Genomic DNA, 16654 nt, shown 5'->3' with positions numbered 1-16654 from the left:
TTTGTATTTTTAAAAATGGTTTTCTCTTGTATATTTCTCAGTTTTTATACGAATGTTTTTGCTTGTAAGTTGTTTAAATTACTTTTGTTTGATATTCCGTGGCTTCTTGTGTAGAACGTGTTGTGGCTTTTGCGTACATCAAGGAGTAAATAGCAAATCTATTTTAATATTTATAGAATTTACACACAGTACATAATTATATGAAATATTCATTTTTATTTTCCGTATTTATTTTGTTTTTTTTTTTGTCATTTTGTTTTTTTTTTCTTTGATTGGTTGGTATTACAAATATTCATTACGCTTACTTTAAATATAAGTTGACTTAAAGAACATTATTTCAATTGTTGGTTTGTTGTATGCTTGTAGATGATAATCGTAATAATAGTTAATAGAACTTAAAGCGAACTAAGACTAAAACAATGTTTGAACATCTCAGCAATGGGTTCATCGTTAACAAAATTGGAAGTTGTAGAATGTTTTCTGGCTAAGACTTACTAAAACTTTGGTTGAACTTTGAGAGCAAATAAGAGTCTGTCCTGACTGCTGCAGATTTTACTTAACGATTCGAATTCGATTACTGTAGACATTTAGGTTGAATAAAGAAGAAGTGATCTTGCTATTTTTGCGGCTGCTACTGTTTTAGGTGGTTGAATATTTTCTGTTTGCGAAACTTAAGTGTAACTAGCGCTCTTTAAACTACAGTTTAGTATCACAGAATAGCGCAAAAGCCAGAGATGTATCAGCCTTTGCAATCGTTTTTTATGTTTTACTTTTTCTTTGAAATTATCTCAACTAGGGTTTTTAAACTGCTCTAAACCCTTTCTATATCGCTGGTTGAATCTTCCCCCCCTTCTTTTTTTTTGGTATCTAAATTTTAGTTAAAGTCTCTTCACTGATGAGCTGCTCCCATGCGCTGGCCGTACATGGCATATGGCGAGTAGTAGGGTCCCAGGGCAGCTGCTGCTGCTGCGGCGGCTGGATTGAAGGCCCCACCTGCTCCAAAGGGCGAAGGTCCTCCGGCCATGGCTCCTGGTGGCGGCTTGGCATAGGGATGATACCTGGCCGCTGCCGCCGCCGCCGACATGGGGCTCAACGGTGGCGTGGGGTAGCCAGCTCTCAATGCCGAGGGAGGAAAGAGTGTTCCCAGCAGCGATTGAGCCTGGGATTGGGCCAGGGCCGCAGCCGCTGCCGCCGGATCCGACAGATTGCCGGTGTGGGTGCGCAGGTGGGAGAAGAGCTCGTCGGAGGTCTGGAAGCGCTTGCCGCAGTAGGCATCGCCCACCACCCAGCTGCATACGTACGGCGCTGATCGAGCTGCCGCCGCATTTGCCGCAGCCGCCGCCGCTGCCTGGGAGTAAGGATGAGCTGGTGGCAGTCCGGCGGCACTAGCCATGGCCAGTCCGTACTTCTGATGCTCGCACTGGGTGCATCCGGCGGGACAGGGGGCGCCCATCAGCATTTGTTGGGTGTGCGCCGAGTAGGGACATCCCTGGCAGTAGGGATCCTTGCACACCGGCACTATGGCCTCTCCGCCAGCAGGGGTCTTGATGCGCTGGTAGCTAATGTATGGGTTGGGCTGACCACCTGGTCCTCCGCCCGGAGCTCCGCCCGGATAAACTCCATTGGCTGCCACCGCCAACATGGCGGCATGGTGATGGGAAAATCCACCGCCAAACGGAGGCCGGAAGGCGGGATTGGCATGCTGCTCCATGCCAGGCGGACAGCAGAGGGCGGACAGGGGGTTCAGTCCATAGGGTCCGGCGGCCTTGTAAGCCGCTGCTGCCGCCGCCGCCGCCGCTGCCATGCTGCTCATCTCCTTGGGATGCTGGGCGGTGCCGTTGGCATTGCTCAGCACCTCCATGCCGGAGCGCACGATGGGACTGGCGCCGCGTTGCGAGGATCCCGATGGCGACACTGTTTTCCGGCTGGACGAGGATTCGTGCACCGATATCTCCGCACCCTTGCCGCCGTCCGTGGGCGTGGCATTGGACTTGCTGCGCGATGGGACTCGCTCCTGGGCGGACGAGGAGTTCTTTGAGCTGGGACGCATCGGTTCCGACTCCAGCGAGGAGCTGCTCTTGAAGCTGTTCTGATTCTGTTGGCTCAGCACATTTGTCTCGTAGGGCTTGAAGGCCAGCTTAATCTCGCCGGTGCTGGTGTTGCCCAGACTTGTGCTGGTGGCCGTGTGGCTGATGGGTGTGCTCGACTTGGGCGACTTGGCCAGGCCGGAGGGCGATTTGGCGGCCGAGATCTCGGCACTTCCCGAGGAACTCGACGAGTTCGACGAGGAGGAGCAGGCCCCCGGCTTTGTCTTGTTCTTGTCCATTGCCAGCAGCGGCTTCACCGCTGACGAATCCGCTCCAATTTGGGAGCAGGTCTGTGCGAGCAGAGCCAGGGGACTCTTTTTGGCGTCCATCTGTGGTGGAAGAGAAAAATGGTAGAAGATTGGTTTCAGTTTTTTGGCTTCAAATGAGAATTTTTTTTTATAATTTTAAACAATTTGTATTTATATATTTTGTTCTTTTTGTATCGGTAGATTTTATATAACAGGTTTTTATTTTTTAGAAGAGCAACGAATTTTTTAATAACAATGTTAAAAAAATGCTAGTTCGGGAAGAAGCCATTTAGGAAATTAATTTTTTTTATTTACTTCATTTAAATTTTCAAATTAATGATCTAAAAAAAATAGTTTCTTAAAAGTTGTCAAATTTAAGCTTTTCATAAGATTTTTAATGGTGTTTTCCATTTGAAGAATCGTTGATCATATTACTTCTTTTTTTCAGAAATTGAAGATTGTTGAACTCAAAACTTTTTTAAACACCAAAAATGATGTAAATTTGAGCCTAAAAATTTTGGAAATGTTTTTTGTTTTACGCGCACTCTAAAATTTTTGATTGTTTAATTTTTTTGTCAATACTAACCGTTGTTGGCAATGGGGCCAGATAGTCCGGTTGAAGGTACTGGTTGTTACCGATGGTAACAACGCCGCCGCCTCCTTCCAAAACAACCATTTTAGTTGCTTAGTGTGCTGTTTTGTTTAATAATCCACTAAAGTTGCGAGACAAGGCTACAAATGTGTAGCTTTGCTTCGGCGTCGATGAGGTTTAATCCACAGAAATGCGTCGGCAAACGTATTTTAATCCAAACAAAATATCGGCGATTCAACACTTGTGTAGTTTTGAGCAGAGAACATATATCTCTGGGCTCTGTAGCACTTTTTGTTGCTGCTTGGGCTTTGATTTCACTTTTTCACTCGAAACGAAACACTCTCGATCGGTGACTTGGGTGTATTTATTTTTGCTTTGGGTTTATCTCTAGTCACTCGAATGGTTTTCAGGTTTTTCCGAACACGTCTGAACGCTGCGAAGTCAAAATTCGAATTGAATTCAATGAAGACGACGGCGAGTGTAGCTGCCTTCGGAGTGAAGCGCTCTCTCGGTCGCTATCTCTCTCTCGGTTTTCTCTTTTTCTTGCTCTCTGGAAAGCAGCGCTGCACACTCTCGCTTGCTGTACGCGTTAGAGTAGAGCCGCCTGATGTGTGCAAGCGGGATGCACTGCGTATAATTTTCAAATATGGCGTACTTTTTGCCCAATCGCAATCGCATGCGCTTTGCAATGGAAGCCAAGACAGGTTTTTCACTCTCTCCTGCTCTCTGACTCTCTGAATAATCCTTACCTGGCCAAGAAGAGAGCCTCTCAAATATCTCGGTCGGATTAGTATCTCTGAGTTTCGAATTTTCCATATATTTGCTCTCTGCTATTCGTGCCAGTGTGACTTTTCAGGTATGGTATTGGATATGGCACCACGGCAACACTCGTTGAGAGAGCAACAGATGAGAGAGCAAAAAAGAGTAAATATGTTGTTGTTGTTGTGAATGATGGGGAGGGGGTGCCCATTAATTTTATCTTGGCACATATGTCACGCTCTCCCGCTCTCCGTCTCTCATTTTCTCCAGAGGAAAATGGGGGGAAACGCGGCAGAGACCTCATTGTCTTCGCACTGAGATTTGTTGCTCGGAAAAGCAAACCACTCAACACTTAAACACACTCTTCAACCATTTCCATCGCCTCGCTTCGCTCGTTTTAATGTCATATAAAAATTAATTTGTTTGTCGCTCTCCCGCTCTCCCACTCCACCGTTCTCCCTCGCACCCACACACACAGCTTTTGTTGTGGCCTTTGTTTAGCGTTTTTCGATTAACTTCTGCGGTTGATTTCCATTCTTTTTTTTCCTGTGGCTCCTGTTTTGCTGTTTAAGTGGAAATCGTTGTTTTGTTGTCGCGTCGAAAAGTTTTTCCAAGCAATTTTTCCTGTTTCCCTGGCCTGGTGTGTGTGTGTAATTAATCTGCACATATCAAACAAGTTAATGTGTGTTGTGTTGTGGTGTGTTGCACTCCGAAAGTTGGTAATAGTTTAATGGCTTGGTTAACTTTGCTGCATTCTTAATCGCTTCACAATTGGATTGGATTTTCCAGTTAGCACTTGGCTCACTTATTCATTTGAGTTTCACACGAACCTTGTTAATTATTTATCGGATTGTTTAATTTAAGGAAATTTTTATCATAATGTTGATGATTTTTTATACACAAGAATTTTCCAGATTTTTTTAGTTTAGAAAACAAAACCAAATGCGATATTAAATAAAGCATTGTGTTTTTAAATTACATTTTTAATGTAAGGGAAACAATTTTTTTTCTTAGCAGCAAGATAATTTTATTTAAGTCTTCCATAAGTTGGTATCTCATAATACTGCGTATATCTTGACAATCCCAACTAAATCCATTGCTCTTAGCGAAATCCAACCATTAGGAAGCCTGAAACGGAATTTTTTTGAAAATCCAACCTTTGGGAAATATTACCTAATCGCAGGGCTGCGTTTTAAGACCCTTTCAAAGCCCCTGGCAAGTAAATTAAAATCTGTGTAAATATGGGCGATAAGCCGAAACCGAGAAGCGACAGTTCTAATCCTGATTTAGAGTATTTAGACATTTTTCAAGGGGATTTCCTAAGCCTAAACCCGGCAGCAAAATACCTGCGTGGTGTCCAAAGCAGGTAGAGTAAATTCTCGCGACCTTCGGCGAATATGATGGATTTATTAGGTAAGAGCGTGCTGCGATACTTTACGATCCAGCTTAGACATAATTTGCGGTTTTTGCGTGCAGAGCGCAGCAACAAAGCAACAAAAAATGCGGAAAGTGTTGCCAAAATAAATATGTATATATGGATATTCTGGTACAGTGGGGTTAGAGAGTTTACGCACACATTCGCCAGCATTTTCCTTTATTATTTGTTATTTTTTATGGCCACTTTGTCAGCGTCATAAATTCGCTGCTCCTGTATGTGAATTATTTACTAGCAAATTGTGGGAGTGGGCAAACGAACGCAAACTCGAATCGGTGGCCGGGGGGTGTCATATAAATAATACAAAAATATTATAAATTACACGAAGCCAAAGAAAATGCCATGCGGAAGTGCGGAACACCTTGATACCGTGACTACAGCGATTTGCTTTGAGACTAATGCTCACCCTGGAGCAATTTAGCGTTGATAACTTAATTTTATGTTAAGGGAAGTCTGGACGTACTGAATAAAAATTTCAAATATTTTGGTCGATTTTATTTTAAATTATGTAGATTACATTTTCCCTTGTCAGGTGATACTTAGTATTAATAATATTCTACAGAGTTGTTAATCAGCCGTAAAAGATTTTTTTCTGATACAATATAATGTATTTATTAGGTCCTGGAGTTTTTATTATAAATTTTAATATTTTTTAAAAATATATTTAAGAACATCCACATTATACTCAACTGGGCAATTTATTCCAACACTCCATATACCCTAGATATCCTCGCTGAAGTCGTAAAGGAAAGCGCTGAGAGATATTCAGATGTAGTGGGAGAAATTTGTAGCCGCGAAAACATTTATATGAGGAATACGAAAAGGAAGTATACTGGCAGCAGCAGCAACAACAACAAAACGGCGGGCAGACGGGCAGGCGGAGGCAGCACATAAAATTAACCACATATTTCTTCATTTTTATGGCATTTATTATCACAGAAATGTTTGTGTGATAAAAGCGAAGCAGCGCAAAAGGCGAACGACGATGAACGACGACGATGGCGGCGCAGTCATAAAAATGCAGCCATTTACCTTTTGATTTATGCACAACAGTGGGTGGTGGGTGGTGTTGGGTAAATGGGTGGTTCGCCTGTGGCACTGGTTGGGGGCACGCATGAACAACAACTGCCAAGCAAAAGGAGCGAAAAATAATGCAATAAATTTGACATTATCTCCGGCAATATGAAGGTATATATATCCATGAAGTGGATGCCATTGGCAAGGGAAAGTCGTTTAACTGTCTGCGGATTTTCAGTTGACTTACGCACGAAGAAGAACCCCAACTGAACCACAATAATTGCTTTATTTCGCCATCTGAAGACCCATTCCCAGCAGTAATAAAGAAGCTATCTGGGTAGACATATTTCACTGTGTTTGGGATAGGAATATATGAATTGTAATAGCTAGAATATAATTAGTTTAAAGTTTTTGGTTTTGTTTGAAATCAAAAAGTTTTTAAAAATATAACAAAATATTTGATTAAAATTTGTAATGTTTTTTCGTAAAACTTTTTCTCATAAACTCAAGACTTATTTTTTTACTTATTTGTATTTGGGGTAAACGTATTTATTTTTATATTTTTCACGCATGATCAGATATATTTCCCCCTAATTCGCTTATGTTTCACCATAATTACTTCCGATTTGAATGCGTCTACGTGCCATGCAGTAAAACAATAACTCACTTCCCAACTGGGGAGGGCCGAAATGCCATTTAAAAAATTGAAAAACAAACTGCAATAAATTCAATAGAACCGTATGAAAGTGAACTAAACAGGCACACACAGAACGACGGATCCCTAAAAAATGTATTTCCAACTCTATGAAGGGGATGCAGAGGGTGTCCCGCTGTGACTACCCAGCTGAATCGAGTCCGAGCTCCGCCTGCCGCCTGTCGATAATTTATCGACAACGATTTATCTCGTAATAGTTGCCCAAAAAAAGGAAGAAGAATAATGGTGACATTGAAATTTAACGGTAATGCACCAAAAAAAGGGATCCTTTTTGCCAACTGCGAACTGTGTTTGCCTCACCCTTCGCAACACCCCCTGTGTGGCATCGCTTGGTGGATTAATAAAGCAAATTAATCGTTCCCAATGCTCCCCCTTCTAAAAGAAAGGACACAAAAAATTGTGGAAATACCTACAAGTTGACACGTGCAGGATTCTAAAATGATAAATTGATGGCATCAATTGTTATTGCCATTTTGGGCATTAAGTATTAATTGCTTACAACATCCGATCTAACAGAGGTGGGTTTTTGAGGGAGGAGACATTCTAGTGATGTACGGCGGTTATTGATAAAGGTTTAATCCACGAAATAAATCACAGTTATTTGCTATATGGGAAGAAAATATTATGGGGTATGCGAACAAAAGGGTAGCAGATTTGAAAAGGTGTCAGTTTTACTTTATGGATCTTGGCCGTTATTATTTATATAGTATTTATATGTATTAGAAGCCTTTATTTGTTTTAAAATATTTTTCACATCAAGATGCTGAGAACACAGTTTAATATGATCGACCAGACTGCGACTTCTTTCAATTTGCTAAGACAAACCGACTCCTAATTCCTGCAAGAGCAAAACGGCAATCAGAAGTGGAGCTGTCATAGCCAAATAAATGACGCGTGACTGTCTGCTCTGATGAGCAAAGGAGGGGATGGCTGGAAGGGATCGGGATCGGCAGCCGGAGGACTGAGGAGTATGCTCGTCCAACTGTCAGGCGCAGCGTGGTGCAGAAAATCACCACGAACAAAGGACAATGCGAATGCCAATGCCAATGCCAATGCCAAGGACGAGGACGAGACCTCGGAACGCACTTTGATAAATGCGTCATAAAATGAGCAATTATCACGTGCGTCCAGCGCAGCTGAGCGACAATTAAAAACCAAACACAGACGGCGAGGAACAGAGCATCAATAAAATTATTTGTCAAAATGTCAGGATACGCACAACGGGAGGGAAGGACGACGACTTCGACATCGAGGATATCGAGGACATTGAGGACTCCGAGGGGAGTGACTGGCTGACAATGGCAGGACAGACTCCGGGATATACGCAGAAGTGTCAACTTTGGTGGCTGGCAATGAATGACGGATCATAAATCAAGGACAATGGCCTGCCCGCTCGGGATGGGAATGGGTATGGAACCGTCTCTCATCCTGGCATGTCCTCGGATGTCCTTGATTGACCGCACTCCTCGTCGGTCGTCTTTCGCTTGCTGAAAAATTAGCGAGTAAATCAATAAACATGGCCAGACTCTCGCCGGCTCGTTAAACTGCGCCGTTCCTTCGGAGACCATAAAAATTCAACGTTGTCGATAGATTTCCCATGATATATTGGGCCATAATTTATGTTCTCTTTATCAAGCAAGCCAACACACACATGGGGCAGGGGCCTTTGGCAGGGGAAACACCTTATGGATGGCTATATCCTGAGCTCGCCAGGAAGCGCCATTCGCCGCATTGGGACCTGGCTTGTTTTCGCTCTGCTCTGATTGAATCGGGAAGGTCATAAAGATTTTTATGTTTGCCCATAAATATTTTGTTTGTTGTTCCGCTGATGCTGTTGCCTGGGTGCCTTTGCAAATGTTTTCCCCCTCGCTCCTCGTTCTATTTGATTATGATATATGGAATGGCAAACGTTGTGAATATTTTTAGAAAACCCGTACATATCACAAAGAAGTTAACCAATGATGCATTGCCTGTAATAGATCCATCCATGCCAGAAGGGAGTGTAATTAAACGGGATATCACCCAGTCATTTGGAGTGAACAATGCTATTGTGTGTTAACGTGGAATTAGAAACTTTGTAAGCTGCTGGTAAATAATTTATGAACATTTTACTAAACACAAAGCATAGAGTTATGAATAAACGCAGGGTATGCTTATTGGACTTAACACTTAGCATTTATATACCTTTGAATCTGATTTTAATAGTTGACTTAGAAGTACTTCTATAAGAAGTTTAAACATCTTCAACCATTTCTTTCATTTTGCATACCCTTTAAACAAAATTAAAAAACTTTCATATTAGCATTTTAAATCCCCAACCACTTTTCTCGCACAGTTTTCCCATTCTTCGACAATTAACTTGGATATTAAGGGTATCGAATTAATTGCGATGCTCAGCGTTACGCTCGATTTTCAAAGCGTCTGTATTTACATAAATTCACAAGCGGCGAAGAAGAAAAACCAAAGTCGGCACTTTTTGTGTGTGTTCTGTTGGCTCCGTTGAAAATGACGGGCTGACAGCGAAATTCACACTTCATTTGAGCCACCTCACGCTCCGAACTCGACAAAAGTCCCCAGCCAGAACCCAAGAATCCCAATCCCAAGCCCAAGCCCGGAACCCAAGCAAACCGAGACGAGTGCTAATGTTGCGCATAATAATTTTGTACTAAATTAAATAGTGCGTGGGTCGGCGACGACTGTCAGTGTATATATCTGTGTGTTTTGGACGAATCTTTCTGGTCGGGCTGTGACTTCACGTCTGGCCAACATGTTGCATCGCGGCGTTTTCTTCTCCTTTTCTTTTTTTTTTTTGCGCCGCCACTTGAACCTCAAAGGATATAATTTAGTTTTTATTGCCCAAGGTTTTTGCTTCACTTTTCCCGTGTATATCTGTTCACGTTCGGAGGATTCATCAGCTATGCATGGCATGTTTTTACAAGGGTCCTTTACGACTGTCGGGTATTTTGTGGGACCTGCTATTGCTGTTCAGTCGCTTCCTTTGAGTTAACTACTCATTCGCATTTCGTTCGCATCTCTCCGATTTTAGTGCTACTTTATTGATGGGCCTGCTTATCGTCACGTGTCTGAAAACCGTCGAACATGGCAGTCTTTAGCACCATTTGGTCGGTCTCTTTGATGGGGCCTATAAATCGAAGTTTTATTTAGTTGAAAAAAACGTAAGCCATAAATTGGGGATCATTTTATTGCATGGAGTATAAATGCAAGAAATTATGGCAATTATTATAGTAGGTTCAATGGGCGTTAGCTTATGAAATCAGTTTTTTAGGGTTTATTTTTTAAAAATATTTAACAACAGATTTACAAATTGTATCAGGACCATTTATTTTATTTATTTTTATTTCCCAAGGCCGTCTAGATTAGCCCAGTTCTAACTTAAGTGTTAAATCACTGTTATGAGTGCAATAACACCCAAAACTAATTGCATTCATCCGTTTTAGTAGCCATCCTACAGTCATGAATTTAATAATTATCTGCATATAATAACCTCATTTCTTTGCTTAGTCGTCTTTTGAACGGGCCATCAAATGAAACCCTTTTCATTTGCCCGCCCAGAATCACGATACAGATACCCATGTAGGTCGCTGACATTACTTCTGCTTACTTTGGCAATCTAAGCGAAAGGGAGAGGGGAGAAGGGAGCTACCCAAGTGAGACATTTGGTTGTGGGCCAAAGTGAAAGCATCTCGTTTTCATTTCATTTAAAATGCTGTCAGCACCTAACCCCCAGACCCCAGACCTGACTTCTCCATCTCTGTCTGGCCTCGATGTCTTCATGTCCTTTTTTATGGCACTTTCAACGCGTCATTGAGTAAGCCGCGGCGCGCACTCATCAGCATCAGTGGAATGGACTTGGAGTGTGTTCGCAAGTGGGTGAGTGGAATGAAAGTGCTGCCCCAGCCGGCGAGCATTCAGGCTGAAAATGAAGACGTTCAGAACGGGAACAAGGTAGATTCCTGACTTAGATATCAGCACTTTTAGATACCCATCAGTTGGACATATTTGAAATGCTCTTAAATGATGGAGAAGCAGATAAGTGCTTTTATGTAAGCAATGTACATAGAAATACCCATCAACTATATATATTTTAAACGTTTTAAAATTATGAAGACTTCAAGGCTTAAAGAGTACAACTTTATTGGTTTTTTTTTTATAACTAAATTGACTAGACTTCTACCTTTTAACGAATTTTAACAATTATTTTTTATTATTGTATTATATAATTAATTTAATTTTATTATAGACTTTATATTTAAGTTAAGCTTTTTCAAACCTACACAATTTGTATAATTTTCTTAGAAGCGCACAAAACCAACCTACCCTCATTAGAGGGTATCAAAGGAGCCGGAGTGCTCGAGTGTGAATGCGAGAACATGCCCGACTATTTTGCTGTGCGATAGAGTGCGTTTATAATCAAATTAGAAACGAAGCGTAAGATCAAAGGCAAGACGCGGACGTCGCTCATTTAAGTCAGGGCGCAAGGCGGAAAAAGTAGGCGCGACATAATGCCCGAAATGTCTAAAACACACGCTTGCCGACACGACGAGAATGGAGGGGAGTGGGGTGGCCTGTACAGGGCCGGGTTCGCAGTGGCCTGCCACAAAAGATGACGAGGGGCCTTGTCCATAGTCTTTGACAACCTGAAGTGGAAATGACTGTGCACCCGGAGCCGCAAGCAGAGATACGCCCGATCCGGACCAGAATCGTCGACGCAGAGCCTGAAGAAGACGTCTCATTAATGACAACAAGGAGCCCGCGCAGAAGGAAAGGTGTATTATGCACTCAACTTGAAACCTGCCTCTCTGTCAATTCCCACTCAAGTGCTTCTCTACTCCTCGTGTTTTTTTTTTTTTTTTGCGTTTTTACTTTTTCCAGCTTCCTCGAAAAGGATCCGTGGCGTTGGGCATCACATCTCTCGAATAATTGAAAAAATGGATAGACAGAGGAAAACCGAATCCCCTTGGATGCGGAATGATTTTCGTGTTGAATCACTGACGACGACAGGTTAAATGTTTTCATTATGAGTCGAGCCGCGAGCTGACGTCAGTTTCTCCCCATAATTGGAGCTGCACTCAAGTGCCCTCCGCCTCGGGTTCTCGGATTCTCGGGTTCTCCATCCTTAGCAGCCATCCTCCAGCCTTAATGAAAAGGCCTCTCGGTAGTCGTAGTCAGTTGGTTTTGATGCCGGTTGCTCGTCTCCGTTTGTTTCAAGTGCCGGGACCTCATGAGACACGCTCAATTAGTTCCCCGAATTTCTAACAAAGAGGACCCCAACCAAATTGAATGGTTCTCACAACTTCCGTCAACACTTGGGTTCAGTCGGGTCATAAATAACGCACTACAGCCAATTGCCAGGAAACATCGGGAAAGTTATTAAACATCGTCAAGTACCATTTATGATATTTTAAGAAGAATCATAATGCCTCATCTTTAAATACTTTCCACACTTAAAATTCTCTACTTTGCAGTCTTTAAAAAACGGAAGTCTTTTAAATACTTCCATATATACTTTCTTTTTTAAATACAAAATACATTTTAAGATATATATTCCCACCGAACCTAAGCCTAATCTCCCGTGGAGGTCATAAAACCTAATTAACAACAACAAATTCGTAGCTGTCTCGGGCTAATTAGCTGATGTCATTTGAGTGTAACAAATGTTACAAATTTTGAAATATTAGAAGCCAACTGTCAGATACCGGCATGAAAAGGGGTAACATCCGGCAAACTAATATCACACTATAGAAACCAAGGCGAGCAAACCGAAAAAGGAACTTTTATTAATGTCTCAAATTACGCACAAATAAATGTTGGTAATTTTGTGGGTAATCAGTCAATTTCAGGCAAACAAAAGCATATCCAAAACCAAACGGGGTTAACTTCCTCTATTCGAATGGGAAGGGGGTGGTGGTTGACAAGATTCATGGGTTCGGGATTATGCAGGAAGTTTGTTTAACGCACGGTTGCCCTCCACCAGCTCGACAAAGATGGCAAAATGGGTTTTCCCAGTGCATAGTTTAACCCTTTTCCAACTTCCTTTTGGCCATCACTTTTGGGGGTTAGTTAAACGTTCTCAATAAATATTTTAATCCGAAATATATTCATGAAATTATTTGCTTCATGGAGTTTAAGTTTATGGGTTCCACATGTTGCGCAGCCACGAAAACATAGCAAACAATATAGACAAGTGCTAAGCCTAAAAAAATCTGTCACAAAGAGAGTTCAAATTTCTAATTGATGACCTCGTGGGTCAAGTGGTTGGATTTCAACTCTACCAACTAAAGATTTCAGATCCCTCTTTGTCAGCAACTTTTTGATTTATGGAAAATTCATTTCCTGTCGTAAATAAAGTGCAGTAAAATGGTCCTAAAAATAGTTGTCTATTTCTGTATTTCTTTGCATCAATCGGAAATAATAAATAAGGACTTAAAGGTCTAAAAGTCATGTAAGAGTGGAATATATAATAGTCTAAAAAAGTTAACTAAAAAATGGTTTTCAGACTTTTTTTTAGTTAATATCAGCTCATAAGCTAAATTTATTTAGTCTTAGCATACAAATACATTTTTAGGAGAACTACTGTTTATGCAACATCATAAAGTCCATTTGTGCATCTTCCACTTCCAGCTTGCTCCTCTAGAAGAGCGCCAAAGGACCCCATAAATTTCGCTTTTAATAGCATCCGCCTGTCATTGCAATCTAAATAAATTGTTAAATTTATTTACGACGAAATGTCCGCACAGTGGTGGCAGTGGGTGGGTCTGGTGTGTGAGTGCGGCTGGAAAATATGAAAATTAACTGCCGACCAAAGCCAAATCCAGCAGCCACAACAAGGGTGGGGGGCAAAACAATTGCGCTACATTTGCCATATGTGTGTGTATAATTTTCACTTCATGTTCAGCCGCAAAAACGCAGGGACTGCCATAAAATGCACACATACACACATGGGACACTCGCAATATCCTGCAAGCAGGCTCTTTGGGGGTGAGATCGGATGGCCATGGCCCACGGACAATAAGGTGAAAGGGGCCACTAAATGCCACTAAATGAATTTATTTGCTGGACAGAGAGGGCTGCGCACAGGAAGTGGTAGGGCGGACCAGCTCGAAACGTGAACATTTTGTGAGTAAATAAAGCCCAAAATGAGATTTATGCAACATGACCGACAACAGACAAAAGCGAACGGAGACCAAGTGCTGAAGTGCCGAGCCACCCTCCCCCTCAAACCACCCACCGCAATCTCCACATTTTTCCGCCTCCCGGCCAGTGGGTTAGTTTTTAGTGGGCACCCACTTTGTGGGCATTGTGGACTGGCAATCGCCGGAGCCAAGTGCTGGTCAGGACTTGCATCACCCTTCCTTCCTTTCACTGGTTTTCCTCGTTCCTCGGTGTGTGCGTGCCTTTTAACCCAACTAATTTCTAGAAAAGAATGAAAGTAAGAGAAAGAGCAGTTAGAGCAAAAAAGTTTTGGATAATAGGTACCCTACAAATGTTATAGCAATGAAACAGAAATTATTTTATAATATTAAATGACAAAGAATATATATTTACCTATTTTTCGGAAAATAATTGTTTTGTTTCTTTTATTTCTATCCACAAAAAAAATATTTTATATGTCACAAACAATTATTTTGAAAATGAGGTGAATATATAGATATTTTATGAAAAATTAAGAAAAAAAAGATTATTATGAAATTGTATTTAAATTTATATGTAATTAAATCTGGTATTTCCTTGTTTTTTTATATTAACACACAATTAATACACCCCCTTGCTACCCTCTGGCAAACCTGAATGTGCACATACACATATGGCGGCATCTTTCTCCCTCTGGCCAGTTTGCAGTCATTTATTCTGGACAAAATTGTCACATAAATTTTACAGCGTCCAAGGCATGTCGAGCGTACTTCATTTCGTATTTTATGATATTTTTTCCCCCCACTTCCAAACTGGTTAAAAGGAAATTTATGATCGCAGCCGAAGACAACAATGCTGCGAGTTTGTTCTAGGTAAGTGAGGACTACAACTAGATTTGCCGGGCATTGCCATAACGTAGGTGAGTTCCGAACTGATGTAAAAATGTCATAACTGGAGCGATGTACACACACAAGCACACACATTACCAAAGACTCGAAAAAATATTAATAAGAAATACGAAAAGTTCAAAAACAGCAGAGGTTCGGAGGAGGATGACAGCCAAGTAACGAAAACGGCGGCAGCCAACAGCAGTTGACAACTGTCAGATTCAGAAAAGGGACGTGGAGCAGGAGACAACTGCCAGTGCCAGTGCCAGTGCCACTGTCACTGTTGCTTATTGTTTGGCTTTTGTTTTCCCAGCCCTTTTATTCATCTGCCCCCTCCAGTTAACTGGCAATGCAATTTTATATTTCGAAATGCCCTACAGTAGCTGGCGGTAATACAATCTGGGAAAGTCTAATATTGTATTTCGTTAGAATTTGTATCACTTTATTTTTAATACCTACCTTTATTTTTACTGCATAGTTGCCAAACAATTTTACTTTTTTATGTTATTTTATTAGTTTATAGTTTATTATAGTTTGTTGGAATCCAATTATTAGTAGAAACTCCATCATAGAATAAGATTAACATATCGTAAAATTATTTTATAAAGCGAAATTCAATTTGTATAAATCTATACTGTTTTACTCCTATTAAATTAAAGCGTTGTGTAAGTTAAATGAATTTATAAGAAATTTTTGAGCTGTTTAATGTTCTCTTACATTCCTGTCGTTTTTCCTGTGCTTCGTACAATTTGAACTGTTTGCTGTTGACATTAGCAGAAGCTTAGTCCTTGCTGTCTCTGGGCTGTCAGAAGTGTCCTGTCAGTGTTGCCACGTCTCGGGCAGGCAACCAGTCCTGACAACAGCGATGACTTTTGGGGCGACGAGACGCTGCTAAGAGAAAAATGGGAATGAAATGTGAAATATTATTCTGTAATTGTATGCCGTGTGAAGATCTGAGCTTCATTCGTTCCGTGAATGTAAATAACGAGCTGGCCATAAATAAAATTAACCCACATTAAACACAGACAATTAATTACAGGCAAATGGCATCAACTGGTCAACTGGTCAACTGGTAAACTGGTCCACCGGTCACTGGTCAGTCAACATTTCACAGCAAATTAACACCACAAATCTGTGATGTGCTCCGATGTCCATTCCCATCATCCACATCCACAGCCACAGCCACATCCACATCCACCCAAATCGTTAGAGCCGCAGAACAGACTGAATGAGACCCAAACTCCGGCCATGGCTGACAGCTTAACTGACCATTAATTTACATTTAAATGGAAAATGGCTGAGGTGAGGAAGTCGAGCGAGCAGCAGCGTATCTACAAACAGATTTCTCATCTCGAAACTTTTCTCACACACTCACTGGCCGTACAATTTTTCGGATGAAAACTATGAGGGGAGAGGTAAGAAAAAAACTAAGGAAAATTTGCATATTTCCAACATATTTTCCTGCAGATTGTGTAACAAATTTTTACTTTATGACCAGGACCGAAACATTTTCACAGTTGATTTGTTTTCTATGCTTCACTAGGAACATACGTGCCAGTATTAAAATATGGTAAAATATCACAGAACAAATCAGGGAAAAACTGTATAAAACTTCTTTTTTAAAATGGCTTTAAGACCTTTTCGCCTGAATTTATGTCATTTGTTATGTTAAAGTAATGAAACCTAATCAATTTTTTATATTGCGTTAAGCCAAAGAATAAACATTAAATTAATTGTATACCTTATTGAATATTATTTACAT

At 41.2% G+C, this 16654-nt stretch overlaps 1 protein-coding gene across 1 annotated transcript; it reads right to left on the bottom strand.

Moving 5' to 3' along the window:
• LOC108138956 (zinc finger protein Noc) lies at window positions 1–3384 on the bottom strand. Its single transcript, XM_017261536.2, has 2 exons — window positions 2922–3384; window positions 1–2416 (listed from the first exon to the last, which is right to left on the bottom strand). The coding sequence occupies exons 1-2, from the start codon at window positions 3009–3011 to the stop codon at window positions 890–892; spliced, it is 1617 nt and encodes a 538-aa protein (XP_017117025.1). The 5' UTR covers window positions 3012–3384; the 3' UTR covers window positions 1–889.
• Between the last annotated feature and the right edge of the window lie 13270 nt (window positions 3385–16654).

The sequence above is a fragment of the Drosophila elegans genome, unplaced genomic scaffold, assembly GCF_018152505.1.
Source record: "Drosophila elegans isolate 14027-0461.03 unplaced genomic scaffold, ASM1815250v1 contig_814, whole genome shotgun sequence".
In the NCBI taxonomy this organism is placed as follows: Eukaryota; Metazoa; Arthropoda; class Insecta; order Diptera; family Drosophilidae; genus Drosophila; species Drosophila elegans.
The sequence above is the reverse complement of the archived record's forward strand: the minus strand, read 5'-3'. Positions and strand labels throughout refer to the sequence as shown.